Raw genomic sequence first — 15,803 nt, 5'->3', positions numbered from 1 at the left:
GTCAAAGGTTCTCTTCATCTTCAAGGACAAGCCCGAAGCTGATGATGTCAAAGGTTATCCACCAACTCCAATCGGGAGTGTGTGTTTTCAGCTGGTGGCTTTGATGTCACAGGTTTCTGCATTTAGAGACACACAGTAGCAGGTTTACAGGAGCTGTTGATCATGGACAACGGAAAGGACGAAATTTTCGTCTATCAGACTCAGATTTCAACCATGGAGGGGCAGCTGAAGAGTTATCAGCTGGAAATTGACTCTTTGAAGGAGGAGATTGAGGAGCTGCACGATAAACTCAAAGTCCAGCAGGAAGATGAGAATGACATAAAGGAGTACCTGAAATACGCCTTGGAGGAGGCGCAGCAGCGAGTGAAGTACCTGGAGGATTGTGTGGAGCAGAAAGAACTGTTGGAACAACAGAAGGTTCAGGAGATGGAGAACCTGATCAGAAATAGGATCAAAGAGAGGCAGAAGCAGGTGCAGCAGCTCCAAGAATTGATGGTTCAGGAGAGGCAGATGACCGAGCAGCAGGATAGGGAAATACAGCAGCTGCGAAAACAGATCTCTGCGTTAAGTGTGGAGGAGGAGCTGTTAGCTGTGGAGGAGGAGCATGCAGCCGTGATGAAGCATATAGCTGAAGGGGGATTAAAGGAGGAGGAAGTTGCCATGGTGGAGGAGGTTGCCATGGTGGAGGGGGTTACAATGGTGGAGGGGGTTACAATGGTGGAGGAGGTTTCCATGGCCGAGGAGGTTTCCATGGATGAGGAGTTTGCCATAGTGGAGGAGGTGGAAGAAGTTTTCATGGTGAACGAACGCCTTGAACGGGAGCTGGTGACGATGGAGACAAGCATTATCCAACTGCAGGAGATGATTGACCTGAAAGCGAGGAAGTGTGACCTGCAGCAGGCTTGGCTGAATAAGGAGAGGAGCTCACTGGAAGAGATGCTGATGAAGAGGGATGCACTCAGACAGCAAGTGTCATCCTCTTTAGAACATTATCACTTTATAGCAGACAAGGTGCCCAAATTAGAGACTGAGCTTTTGCTGGAGGACAAAAGGGTGAAAAAGCAGGAGAAGGTGTTCTCTCACGTCATAGAGCTCCTACTGGAACTCAACAAATCTATAGAAAACAATGAAGATGAGACGACAATAGAGAAGTTGCGGCTGGAGATCCTGGAATACCTTTCTTCAGTGGAAATTGGTTCCGCCCACCAATAAACAGGCCCCAGTCCTTCAAATACTTAGCCTAGTATGAATGTGATGTCTGATGTAGAGCAGCCTCACTTCTGTCAGTCTGCCTCAGGGCAGCTGTGGCTACAATAGAAGCTTACCACCACTGTGTGTGCAGTGAATGAGTAATACGATGTAAAGTGATTTGAGTGTCTATGAAAGGCGTTATATGAGATCTAATGCAATATTATCATTACCAGTGTTGGGCGGTTACAAAGAACGCGTTACCGTGTTACAGCGCCACCGTTACTTTTGACAGTAACAGTAACAGTACTCTAGCGCAATATTTGTTAAAGAAATAAACTCAGTTACCGTTACAATATGCTGTGTTTGGCCGTTACTTAGCTAGCTGCAGTATACTTCCTGTTTACAGTGGCACTACACATTTCTGTGGGATGCCGTGCCAACCACCATAAAACAGAAGAAGAAGCATTGTCTGCGTGTCTCTGTTTACTATAACGTGCGCAAATCATGGCGAGTCAATGCGAGAGCAGGACGAGCCTCTCAAAGTGGAAATACACACATTATTTTACCAATGTGTCTTCAAAAGATACTTGCATCAAAAGCTCTAAGCAAACCCTGCTTTGGTGGACGCACTGGATGTGAGGGAAGCCTCTGCACCAAAACAGCAGCAGCTAGATCTTTACCGGACTGTTAGCTAGGGACAGATTAGCAAAGCTATTGCTTAGTATGTTGTTGAAAAAATGCAGCCTGTCGCTACTGTGGAGTCACCCGCTTTCAGCAGCTCATTAGCCTAATACCATGTCCTATGCATTGCATTGTGTCGCTCAGAAAAATGCTGTGATTTTTTTTTAAGCATATACAACAGCAGAATCTGCACTTAGAATACACACAGCTTTCTTAACTTCACTGTGCTAAGGTTGAAAAATTGCTCAGTTGCTCAGCAGCTGTTTTTTGCTTTATATGCACATAATTTATGGTTATTTTATAGCAATTTTTGCAAAACAGAGTTCGTCAAAATCTATTCCGAATGTTTATTCAGATTGCTTTTATTTATTTATTTTAGACGGTTTTTTGTGTTTATGTTGTACATTGTTGCTAGTTTGTACTTAAGCTGTAAGGGAAAAATCTCAGGTTTTAACACAACCGTTTTTATAACGCTGAAGCCACTTTAATTTTTGATCTTTGATTCTGAATAATATTCAGGTTGTTTTGTGTTATTTATTTCAGAATTCCTTGTAACATTTTCAGTTTCTGCTGGTCTCAGGTAAATAAACTGGCATTGGAAAAATACTTAACGTTGCAATCAGATTGGTGTTTGTAGAGAGAAGACTAATACTGAGCAGAGTTACGTACTGTGAATGCAAATGATTAGAAACTGTAGGATTGGATACAATACAATTTCATTGCTCCTGTATTAACATTGCTTTTTATCCAAAGCAATGTTAATACAGGAGCAGTTGGTGGAGGCTGGATTCAAACCACTGACCCTCTGATTACAAGCCAGCTTCACTAACCACTATTCCTCCACCACAGAGTTGATCAATGAGAAGCTTCTTAAAGCTCCTTATAAAGAAACATTAAGGACCTAGCACAATAGATTCCTCATGGATGCAGGGGCATCTAGAAAACAAACTATGAGGTAGTAAAAGTACATGAACTGCCGTAAAATAGGCCGACCGGATGGAGACGTGTTTCGCTCATTAATTGAAAGAAACTGAAACGGTTATAGTGTAGACGTGTTTCACGCATGCGTTGAAAGGATATGAAAAGATCAGGCCCGTGAAAGGTTTGGGCACTGACAGCCACACCAGCGCGTGACCGACCACCAGCCCCCTGCTACAGGCGCCCGGACCCACCCACCCATTTAGCGGTCCACGGTGACCCCACATGCAGCGGGCAGCACCATCCTGAGAGGCGTTGGTGTCCCTTGCGTGGATGCAAATGCCCCCACACTGGCCCGACAGGCTGCCAGAGCCAACTCACCACTGCTCTTGGTTTCCCAAGACCAGGAAACGAGGACAGCATCCAGCCGCGCCAGAAGAGGAAAGGCACCACCAAACCTAGCAAGACCGATACGGCACAGAGAGATACCGCCCCAGGCCGTGGCAGTATGTTTTAATCTTCTTGTGTGGGCCCTGTAACAGATAAGGTTTTCTCCGGGTACTCTGGTTTCCTCCCAACATCCATATATGGACCTTCTCAGAATGAGTTGGCACATACAGTATCAAAGAAAAAGGGTATGAAAAAATATAAATATAAAAATGTGAAGTATTTCTATTTGAAGGACTTGATAAATCACATTGTACACATGTAGGCATCCATAACAGCTCAATGTCTTGTGAAGACTCTACAGTGAGCACATGATATTGCCATGCTAAGCTGAATGCTAATGCTCTTGTGGATTTGGATTCAATGCTGAAAATGCAAGTAAAGTTAAACTCGAGTGTCTTTTCTGTCAGAATAGACTGTAAATAAGTATTTTTGAGACATTCGATCACATTTTATTGCTCGCCTGCTCAGGACTGTTCATCATGAATGTCTCATGGATGAAAAAAATCAAAAACAAATTCCATCTGCAGTAAATGTAGTGGTCAAAAACATTCAAAGAAGCTCATTCATTTCTAATTCCGATTCATTTTTAGCTGTGATTCATTGAAGCTCTCCAAAGTCCAGCCCACTGTGATGTAGTTTTAGACAATCCTCCAATCCAAATTCAGAAATTGTTAACCTCTCAACCTCATTTGTGACCCTATTGTGTGCACCTGTGTGTTTATCCTGACAATAGCAATGGATTAAGTTTTAAACCTGCTGGTAATTTCTATTTTAAAAACTTTATTATTGTGCTAAAGTGATGATTAAGCAATAATTGTTGTGCTGTGATTCTCAGCCCTGGTCCAACCAGCAAATCAATTCACAGATTTGCATTTCCTGAAAAAAAAAATGCAAGTAAGGATGGATGGGCTGAAATGAACCACTGTTTGGCTGCTGAAAAAACTATGACGTCATCCATTTATCTGGAGCCTGCATTTCCATTTACTGGTTCCTGATTGGCTAGTGACACATCAAATGACTCAGCAGCCTATCCTGTGTGATGATGTCACTGTTCCAATAGGTTTGAATATGTCATTTTTTAGAATGTGTTTTTGCTAATTAGTTAACAATCAGTAAACTTACAAAAATGTCAGAAAACAGCAGCGATGACAATGGTTTTCTTATTGCTGTGATACCTTAATTGTTAGATTTAGTCCTAAACGGAAAACAATAGTGAGGGTGTTTAAACACATACTTCGTACCCATTTATGAGTGTTCGACGCAAATAATACTGCATCACATTTTCACAAAAGTGGAAATCATTTCTATTATTTTTTGTATTCTAGTTTTAAATTTAAAGAAGTACTAGGCTACTATGGATGTGTGTAAACTTTAAAAAGCAGGATTGCTTTTTAAAAGATCTACACACTTTAACATGTTTGCTCAAGACTCTAAGTTTCTAACTTTCTTGGGAATTTGAAGATTTCATTTAAATGACTTGCAATTAGAGGGAAAAAAAGCAACTGCATAGTTATAAGGCAATGTAATGTTAGTGAATATTTCCTGCATATTAGTGTGTGAAACTTTCACCTGGGAGACAATCACTGCTAATGTCAGTTTGTAAGCTAAATAGCTAATTAGCTGCTCAACTGCAGCACATTTAAGGCTGCAAATGAACCCGCAAATGTCACTTGGGCCCAGTTAGATGCTTCGTTGGCCCTTCTTCAACACTAGACTGTCTGGTCATGACATGCCGGGTTTTTGCTGGGGGCTGCTTTGACTGTGTCGCGTTCCCTCGTGTGATAACAGCCTCTGCCAAACACACCTCCACCTTGACATGCAAATACCACAGTAATGAGAAGAAGAAAGGTGCATGTTTGACTATTTCTTTTCCTTTTTATTAATGCTAAACTGTCAACATCACACATTAGATCACACATGAGTACAAACGAAAACGAGAGAGCAGTGTTGGGACATGCAGCACAGACTGATGCAGGTACAAAATAATTAATGCACAGGAGTACAAAGAAAACATATTATATCTTCCAGCTTTCTTTCTTCCCACCCAGTTTGGTAATTCTCAGAGACAAGCAAGTCCAGGAAAAGGAAAAGACAAATTAAGGTATAAATAGCTGCGCATTTATGATGATTCAGGTCTTTGATGAGGAAAATTCACTGTTTTTCAGCTGCTAATAACCTGAGATAGCATCACTGGAAACACTGTAGGAGTTGCAAAATAAAAAGCAGGATAAATCAAGCAGAACTAATTACAAACAAAAAACCCAAATACTGCTGATTAATATTACCTCCGGCAGCCTTCTAACCGCCTGAGGGTAAGTAATGTAATATCTGAGTGATACACTCAACACTTCTGACCTGTCATCCATCCCAGAAAGTCAAGTGTGTTGCCAGAAGCTATATCTTGTTCGGGCTTGACCTGCAAAATATATCTGTGCACATGGAGAATAGCAATAGATATATTTGGAACCTGCATCTCCTCCAGCTTTGTATACATCCTTTACACTTTTAGGTCCTTTATTCTCTGGGCAGCAAGGCGTGGGTTGTGACCCCGAAGTTCTCCAGTCCCTTGTCTACAGACTCTGTAACCTACCGGTAACAAGAGAACGTGAGCAGTTGCTATCTGGGACCATGATGTAGTACACTATCCAGAAAACAAAGGTTGGGCCCCTGCGTCCTTGTTTTTTCATTCCCATCCCTACAGCCACTTCATCCTGTTCTTCCTACGTGTGTGCAGACCCAGGCAGTTTTGCAGATGACCCAGTTTTAAGGTCATAAGATCATCTTCCCATCATGGAGAGTCAATAAAAGCAACAGGGGATGAGGGGTAGATGAGTCACCTGTGATAAGAAAGCACAGATTAAGAAACTTCAAATCACATGCAGTGAATAGAGCAGCGTGGTTTTTTTCTGTGATTACACACCATGATTACGATTGCTGACTGAGAATGATGCCTTCCTTGTGTGTGTGTGTGTGTGTGTGTGTGTTCCAGCTGTCCAACCACACTCCACACTGGTTATTAAAACATTATGACCATGCTTGTCTCATACAGCAGACATGGGCAACTGGTGGCCTGAGGGCCACATGCAGCTCTCTGACAAAAACAAAAAAAAACACACAAAAATGATTCTGAGAGCTCAAACCAAAAAGTGCCAAATCTCCTCTTTGCCAGATATTGGAATCTATCTGGAGCAGTGGACCTGATCATGGCACCATAATCATTCACATTTTAAAGGCTTGGAAGACATGTATATCCCTATTAATAACAATACAGTAGGTTCAAAATGTATGGACACCCACATTTTTGGGAAAATCATGATAAAATGGGCGATCGGGATCTGATCCAGATGAAACTCAGTGGGGCAATTGAGAAACCAACCCGACATAACTAAGACAAATACCATACAGATTGCTCAATTCTGAACTGAGATATGATTTTTTGAATTTTTGCCAATGATGTCAAATAGGAATTTCAGTACATTGACATGGATCTCCTCCACAGTTTAACTGAATCTTCCATGGCATGATGTCTAGCTTTGGTTAAAAAATATCAACTCCTTTGTGAAGATAATAACAGAAAAATACACAAAAATAGACAAAAATACACAAACGACTCAAAATTAACAGATCTACAACATTGACATGAACAACAACTAAAGAACTCAAAATGACTGCAAAACTACACATAGGGTCAATAAAAATACACAAATTGACTTCTAAAACATAAAAAAAGCAAAAATACAAAAGTAAAAAAAACAAAACCAGTTTGTTCAGTAATGTTCAAAATGGTCATGAATCTAAATACTGACATGAATGCTGATAATGTGGCCCTTTGGATTAAATAATCACATTTTTGTTGCCCATTTCTGTCATACGGCATCTACCATTGGTTCTTGACCGACTTCAGAAGAATCTTTAACCCGACAAAGTAGCGACTGTGCATGAGTTCTGAGTTGTGTAGGCGTCTTGCAGTATCTGGTGCCAATATGTTTGAAGCAAATCCTCTAAGTCCTGCGAGGGCAGAGGGGGAGCTACTCGATTTGAGACTTATTCCAGCATATCTTCAGCCATAGGTTAGTGGTTTGTCCCTGCTTGGATCCTGTCAGTAGGTATTTGCTGCTGACCAGGGTGACCACACTATTAAAATGGCTGAGTTTTATCAGATGTAATGACTTGTGGAACGTCAAAACTTGTTCAGCATAATTTGCCCTGCTCAGTAATCGAGGGCTACAGGAATAAGTCCTAAATTACATATGGGCGTTTTTGCCCTTCTGGTTCCTTCAACCCGCGGAGGCAATCAGTGTTTGATTCTTGACTTAAGCTCTGTGGTTAGTTCATGCTTCTAGTTCTTAGGCTGAGTGGATTTTCAAATTTTATTTCACGACATAAAATACACTAGTAAATATGCCACTTGGGATTTATGAAGCTTTCATTTAACATCACTACAATGTGCTTTTCCAAACATGGTGTAATTTAATTTTCTTTTTAGCAAGTTATTGGGACTCAAGATTTCAAGTAAATGTATTTGGTTTATAGGAAGACAAATAAAAAGACTATTAAGCTTGCAGTATGTTCTGTAGGCATTGTTTCACTTCTGACTTATATCACTAACACAGTTAATGCACTATTTGTCCTACTTTTTGGAATAGCTTTTTTCTTTAAAACCAAGAGCTTTGTTCTTGACCTACCATTGATGAATGGATCGCAAAATATAAAGTCAGCCAAGCCATTCAGAATTAAAGAACCATTAATACTGTAGTGCCAGCAGGGTATATAAAGCTCAGTACTACATGTTTTATCTCCATTTCAGAAATAGCTTTAAAAACAAACAAACAAACAAACAAGGGTTTTGTTTCTAATTACCCACTTTTGTAGGTAGATAAAAAGGAACACAGAAACTGAAAATCAGACATATTCTATGGGACCATTATAACAAAGCTATTTGTATGTGCGTAATACAATTTGTGTATCTGCACCTTGATTAGTGTGCATGTGTTTCAATCTGTGTGTGTAGAATTACAATGTGTAAAACCACTTGTATGTGCGTAATACAATCCGCGTGTCTATTTATTAAACAAAAGATGTGTCTGTAATGCATTCTGTGTGTCTGTGTTGACATCCATGTGCGTGTGTCATTGAACTAGAACACTGTTCACAGGACTTTTGTAACCAAGTGACAAACCCTCCAATCGCTCCATGTACAGAGGCAGCCAATAGAGTGTCCCGGTTCGATGACACATACAAATGTCAACATTACACACACAACTTGTTTTTTTTTTTTATACCTTTATTTAACAAGGAAATTCTCATTGAAATGAATAATCAAGAGATTTCTGGAAGCAACTGGGTCTAAGGGACTTGCTCAAGGTCCCACAGTGATGACCCACAGTGGATTTGAACCTGCAACCCTCCGGTTACAAGCCGTAATCACTAGGCAACCACTGCACCTTATCTTACAAATCCTAATTCTACACACGGATTGCATTATGCAACAAATAGTTTTGCACATTGCAATTCTACAAAAAGTTGTGTTACAATAATGGCCCCATAATATTCACTTTGAAAAAAAAAACTTAAAAAAAAACTAATTCACCATTTTGGACTGTGTGAAGTAGATAAATTATCCATTCATTTTTCTTTTCATTTTTGAAAACAAATGTATTTGGGGATGAAGTAGTGTCTTGATATTTTAGTCAAAATTATTTCAGTTTGGTGCTCTTACAATCTAATTTTTCTATTCGATGAAAACTGAGGCCAATGATGTTTTGGAGGCAGTTTTCATCACGAACCACCACTGTTGGCCCCGCCCCTCCTAAAAATAATTAGCAGCTGTCAAATCTGCAATCTGTGGGAAATAGGTTGGATTGAGATAATTGTTAAAGGGCCCATGTTACACTAAATTGACTTTTCTTTAAAAATGATAAAAGTGCTATTTGGGCTTCATACACATGCCCAAAGTATTTTTTTCAATGATTCCCTCAATCGTTAGTTAGAGGGTGATTTACTCCTTTCTTACTGCAGGGTGAGCCCAAACACCTCGCTCCAATTTGATGACGCGTTCCCACTTTGATGACGAATTTGACGCGGCACTGAGCTGGAGAAGCCGCGCCTCCAGGAAGCTCTCTGCCGTGATTGACATTGTTACCTTCGCCAGGTTATCTCCGAACCGTGGTAAGGAGGTCTGGTATTTCACTGAGTTTTACCCCAGCCGTGGCTCGTTATTACCGGTAACAACAGCGGTCCGTAATGCCGACTCTGCATACCGGGTGAGTGCAGGGAGGAAGAAGCAGGCAGGTATCTGAGGGTATGATGTGTTTTAATCCTCTCTTATCTTAGGTAATAAACACGCTGCATCCAAAACTTACAGAGAGCGCACCTGTGAACATCTACTCCCGAACTGACCAGACAAAACACTACATTTCCCACACGTAAACAACCCGGTCAAGCCTTCACCTCCCACAATGCAACACCTCTCTTAAAGTGACAGGCCGTGCCTGTAACACTACCCCCACTCTGGATGATGATTAAACCTTTAACATCACTCCAGCATCATAGTCACAACAGGACATTCAGAACAACCCCTTTGTTTACACTGCAAACCTGGTTCCTACTCTAACACATTAAATAAAACAAAAACCAATGCACATTTCTCACTCTTATCACAGTGTAACAAAAATGTCTATTGCACAACAGATACACAGTTAGCAAAGAAGACATTATGGCAAAAGATACTATACCTGACAGAGGGTGCATTATGGAAAATTGTCTGTCTCCTTACGAAATCTGTGAGTTAAACCTTACCCCATAGTCAGACATCAACATAATAACCAGCATCCATAAACCAAAAAAAAACTCAACATTACAGTTATAACCATAGCCCCAAAAATAGAGCTATATCACATTTGTATGTAAACATTATATTAAACCTTCGCATAAAGCAAGACAACTTTTACAAAATACCAACCATACTTTTGAGAACATAACAAATTATTATAAATTTTTTTTATATATATATTTTTTTTTTTTTTCAATCAACCGCCCAATCACCAAACCAGTTTGGCGGTCTTCGCTCCCTACGAGGTCTTGGAGCATATGAAGAGTTTGGAGGAGAACAACCGTGTGGTTCCGGGGTTAAATCTTGATTGACTTCCTCATCTAGCGGAGGCTGAGCAGAGCGGTCAAAAAGCAGGACGCCACCAGGTGAGCTAGCGTCTCTGGGGGTCTCCACCACTAGTTCCTCTTCCTCTGCAGACGTATCCCAGAGGTTCAGTGGTCCAATGTCCTCAGACTCGTTATCTGTTGAAGGAGTCAGCACCTCCAATGGTACCGGTACATCAGTGTTGTGAAAGACCCAGCTGTTGTCCAACGGAGTTCTGGAGTGAAAAGGCTTTAATTTGTCATGGTGAACAACTTTGGTCTTGGACCTTGGGCTCTTCTGGATGCGATAGATTAAGTCGTCTAATACACCCACAATGAAGTAGGGGCCTTCGTAGGCTGGCAGGAACTTCCGCACTTTATTCTTTACTCGTTTGGTGCCTTTGATTAAGTGCCACACCGCAGCACCTATTTGATATTGGACTTGACAGATGTTTTTGTCGTACTGTTTCTTGGCACGCTCAGAGGATTTTCCCAGGGCTTCCCGTGCCAGCTGATGGGCGAGCTCCAGTTGCTGTCTGAGCTGCATGACATATTCAGGGATGGTGTTGATGTCATTTTCACCAGGAGGAAGACCCACGACCAGGTCAACAGGCTCTGTGATTTCTCGCCCAAAGAGCATCATATTTGGGGTCAAGCCAGTGGAGCTGTGTTTGGTTGCACGATAGGCCATGAGTGAGTAAGGGATCATCAAATCCCAGTCCCAGTGGCACCGCTCGGACATCGTGGCCAGAGCTTTTTGTAGAGTGGCATTGAAGCGCTCAACTTGTCCATCCGATTGTGGATGAAAGGGCGTGGTACGTGTTTTTTCAATTCCCAGGAGTTCACACATCCCCCTGAAGACAGCCGACTCAAAGTTGGAGCCCTGGTCGCTATGCAAAGCCCGAGGTGCACCATACCTGCACACCCACTCCGAAACAATCTTTTCTGCCACCGTGGTTGCTAGCTCGTTGGGAACTGGGTAAGCCTCTACCCACTTACTGAAGTAGTCTTGGACCACCAGTATGAAACGATTGTGCCTTTCAGTCTCATTTAAAGGTCCCATCAGATCAACTGCAATTCGTTCCATGGGGGCGCCGACCTGAACGGTGCCCATGGCAGCGCGAGGGGTTTTTCTGGGGCGAGCTTTAGCTGCACAGCTAACACAAGTGCGGCACCACAATGTGACATCATCCCTCATGTTGTACCAATGGTACCGGGTTTTAAGGCGTGCTAGTGTCTTTTCTGCACCGAAGTGTCCACCTACTGCGCCTTCATGCAGCTGCTCCATCACCGAGTTGCGGAAAGTGCGGGGCAGCAGAATTTGAGGGTAGAACACCTTCAACTCACTGCAGTAGAATTTTCTCAGCAAAATACCATCTCTTAGGCACAGTCTTTTCCACTGCGCCCAGTAGGCTTTGGTGGCGGGGCTGTGAGCTGCGATGTCAGCCCAGGGTGGACGATTACAGCCTTCCTCCTTCCACACCCTTATTGGTGCTATATCTGGATCAGTCATTTGTGCAGTTTTGAGTTGTTCTTGGGTCCAGCCGTGAAACAAGTTATTACTAGAAGACTCACTCACCAGGCGGATGATGGGATGATCAGCTAAGACAGCAGTGCAGGTGTCGAGATCGAAGCCCTCTACCCCCACTATGGGAAACTCCGCCGCTGAGGTCCTCTTCTCCCCTACACAGAGCTCCGGCTCAACTACCCCCACTGGAGGATGCCCTGTACATGTTAGAGTCTGGAGCACTACGTCACCCAGGTCGCACTGCACCCCCTTATGTTGAATGTTTCTAAAGTCAGGTTCTGGGACCGTGCATGGACATGAGGCGCGGCAGGGTCTCCTAGAGAGAGCATCAGCATTCTGGTGGTTTTTCCCTGGCCGATGGATGACCTGGAAATCATACTCTGCAAGCTTCTCAAGCCAGCGAGCCAGCTGACCCTCAGGCTCCCTTAGTCTGGTCAACCAGCGGAGGCTGCTGTGGTCGGTTCGAACAGTGAAAGGCCTACCAAGTAGATATTGTCTGAAGTGTGTTGTGAACTCAACCACTGCAAGGAGCTCACGTCTTGTTGTGCAATAATTTTGTTCGGTAGCGGACAACCTCCGGCTCCCATAGGCTAGAACTCTCTCCTCTTCTCCTTGCACCTGGGAGAGGACTGCTCCGATTCCCCAGTCACTAGCATCTGTGTCGAGAAAGAAGTCGCCATCGTCGAGGGGATAGCCTAGGACTGGAGCCGAAGTTAGCATTTTTTTTAGTCTGTCGAACGCCTCCTGACACTCAGGGGTCCAATGGAACCGTGCATATTTTTGGGTCAACTCGTGGAGGGGTCGGGCTATGGTTGCAAAGTTTTCAACAAAACGGCGGTAATATGAAGCCAAACCAACAAACTGTCGCACTTCCGAAACATTTTGTGGTGCAGGCCACTCCTCCACTTGTTGAATCTTTTGGGGGTCAGTAGCAACGCCCCCAGCGGACACGATGTGCCCCAGGTAGGCCACCTTCTCCCGAAACAAACAGCACTTAGATGGTTTCAGCTTGAGGTTGGCTAAACGCAGTCGAATTAACACCTGTTCCAGCCGCTCCAGCATCTGTGCACTGTCCCGCCCCAGAATGATGATGTCGTCGAGATACACCAGACACGTCTCCCACTGCAGCCCCATTAAAACACGATCCATTAGCCTTTGGAACGTGGCTGGTGCATTGCACAGTCCAAAGGGCATCACGTTCCACTCGAACAGTCCTTTACGTGTGCAAAAGGCTGCAGCTTTCCGGGCCCTGGGGGTCATTTCCACCTGCCAATAGCCGGATGTCAAATCTAGGGTGCTGAAATATTTGGCAGTGGAAAGTGTGTCGAGGGTGTCCTGAATGCGGGGAAGCGGATAAGCATCCTTAATAGTGCGTTCGTTTAAAAGCCTGTAATCAACACACAGTCTTGGGCTTTGGTCTTTTTTTCTTACCATGACAATCGGGGCAGCCCAGCTGCTGTTGCTTGGTTGAGCCACGCCGGTATCCAGGCTTTGCTGCACCTGCTGGTCTGCTGCCACCTGCTTTTCCCTATTCATCCTGCGTGGTGCCTGCTTTACTGGCGGCCCTGGGATGGTGATAATGTCATGCTGCACGATGTTAGTGCGGCCAAGATCTGTGGGACCCGCAGAAAAGACATCACTGTAGGAACACAAAAGGTGAGCCAGGCTACGGGAGGCATCCCCCGACAGACCAGCACAGCTTTCTGCATACAGCACCTGCAAGTGATTTGGTACATTGGTGGAATGGGTATGAGTGAATTCATGCGCACCTGGGGTCTTTGATGACTGCGGCTCCGCCTCTGCCAGCACCTGTGCTTGCTGAAGAACCCCAGCCACAGCTCCTCTCTTTAAGGTGACGGGTATGGCGCCAGGATTAAACACTCTGATGGGGATGCTGGCAGCCTGCCGGGCTTGTAATACTGCTCGAGCCACAAGAACCTGGTGCCTTTCAATAAAACCTTTTACGGGGCTGAGCATCAGAGTTCCACCCGCAGCGCTGCGGAGACGAGAAATGCCGGGCACCACGTACTCACAACCCGCCTCTAACACTGTGGTGCGTGCCACACGAACGAGATGTGTCTCAGAAGGTTGGCTAGAATAAAAATCAGGCACCTTTTCACCAAAAAGAGTTATTTCTTTACGCCCATAGTCCAAACGGGCCTGCGCCTGCAGCAGGAATGGATGTCCCAGGATGACCTCGGTGCTTTGGGTGGTGTCCGCCATGATGAAGTTAACTTGGGTGATGCTGTTTCCAATGTGCACTGGTAAAATTACTTCACCCAAAACAACTAAGCCTTCAGGGCCAATGCCTTGCAGAATCTGTGCAACAGATGGCTGCACTGGTGGTCTGAACTGAGTAGGGAGGGAGTTGAAATGATGCAAAGGTAGGACATTCCTCCGTGCACCAGAGTCGAGCAGAGCACAGATTTCTAGTCCATGAATCATTATTTGTACACACATCTCATCTACTGGGCTCTTAGTACAGATAACTACTGTGCTTGGGTCGGGGGTGGAAGTGAAAGTGGCATTCCCAGGGCTCCTTGTGGATCGATAAGGGGAGGGGCAGTTTCGCTTTAAATGTCCTACACCGGAGCAGTTGTGACAGATGACTTCATTAAAGTTTGTCTTTTTAAACTTGTTTTGGTAAGGTCGTTGCTGCTTATTGAATCTGGTGGCCCCTGGTACTTGCTCAAACACTGGAATGTTAGCAGCTTCGCGTACTGTAGCAGTTCTGGTTGCCTGTGCTGCAAAACCACGCCCACCTGGCCGCATGAGCTGTGTGACTGCCCTAGCAGCCCTCCTGGTGGTCTCGTAGCGATGTGCAATTTCATAGGCTTTAGCTAGGGTGTAGGGGCGCTCCTCTAGCAACTTTTGAACCACCTCGGCGTCGGCCAAGGCGTTGGTGAAGACCTCCACGCATATACAGTCTTGCTCCAACTCTGTGCGGTTAGCATACACAATGGAGACCTTTTCATAAATGTCATCTCTGAGGGTGTGCAAGGCTTCACCTGGTCTCCTGACTCGTTGTCTCAGCTCAATGCCGATGGCTGCAGCATGCTCGGAACGCGGACCGTAGGCAGCTTCAATCTCCTCCACCATGCGCAGGTAGCTCCAGCGGTCAGATTTCGGATTTTTGTGGACGATGGCCCCAGCTGCACCCCTCAGACTGAACTTCAACTGAACAGCTTTTGTCTTTTCAATCCAGCGATTGGCTTTTGCACAGCTTTCAAACTGATACAGGAAGTCCTTCCAAGGACCAGTCCCGTCAAAATGTCCCGGCTGCAACGTGGGGATTCTTTCTTTTTGTCCATATTGTTCTTCGTCACTAGTGTCCATATAGTCATTAAACATAATGCGTGGTGAACAGCAGTGCGGTGGGCAGCCAGCTCGTCTCACACCTCTTAATCCATCCTCATACATCTCATGTCCTGCACTGCACGATGAGTAATGATGCTGACCCTGTGTGTGCACCTCAGGACTATTCTGGACAAGCTGGGAGGCATAGTGAATAGATTGTGGAACTTTTTGTGGGAATCTGGCTTTAGTGGGGATGACAGGACTGCTTATGAAACAATCACAACCCATTCGAGTGAATTTTTCCATTAATTGTTCATTAGTGATGGAAGCAGATGGGTTATCAATGTTTTCTTCCATCTTCCATGGTGCCATTTTAACTGGAGTGCAGACTACACATTCATCATTACCATGTGAGGGTGGCAGATAGGCCATTGACTCACCACACCATGTCCTTTTCTTTTCCATCGGTGTAAGGAAGGGATTGGTGTGCGTTGAAGGTGGGGGGGTAAGCTGCCATGCCTCCTCGTGTGGCGCTGTTGTAGTGAGGCCTACAGGCTCACCTGCAGCTAACGTTAGCTCCGTGTTAGCCACCAAGGGGTTGCTG

General features: G+C 44.3%; 2 protein-coding genes across 2 annotated transcripts; one reads left to right on the top strand and one right to left on the bottom strand.

Moving 5' to 3' along the window:
• The first annotated feature begins 65 nt into the window (after positions 1 to 65).
• Positions 66 to 1,212, top strand: LOC114461700 (reticulocyte-binding protein 2 homolog a-like). The gene has a single exon (XM_028443989.1). It carries the CDS (start codon positions 163 to 165, stop codon positions 1,210 to 1,212), a length of 1,050 nt encoding a protein of 349 aa, XP_028299790.1. The 5' UTR covers positions 66 to 162.
• Positions 1,213 to 5,754: 4,542 nt separating this feature from the next.
• On the bottom strand, positions 5,755 to 15,238 carry LOC114461699 (uncharacterized). Its single transcript, XM_028443988.1, has 4 exons — positions 13,672 to 15,238; positions 13,334 to 13,515; positions 10,385 to 13,237; positions 5,755 to 5,826 (listed from the first exon to the last, which is right to left on the bottom strand). Exons 1-4 carry the CDS (start codon positions 15,236 to 15,238, stop codon positions 5,755 to 5,757), a joined length of 4,674 nt encoding a protein of 1,557 aa, XP_028299789.1.
• Between the last annotated feature and the right edge of the window lie 565 nt (positions 15,239 to 15,803).

The sequence above is a fragment of the Gouania willdenowi genome, chromosome 4 (genome assembly GCF_900634775.1).
Source record: "Gouania willdenowi chromosome 4, fGouWil2.1, whole genome shotgun sequence".
NCBI classification, from domain to species: Eukaryota; Metazoa; Chordata; class Actinopteri; order Blenniiformes; family Gobiesocidae; genus Gouania; species Gouania willdenowi.
This window is presented reverse-complemented; position numbering and strand designations above follow the sequence as displayed.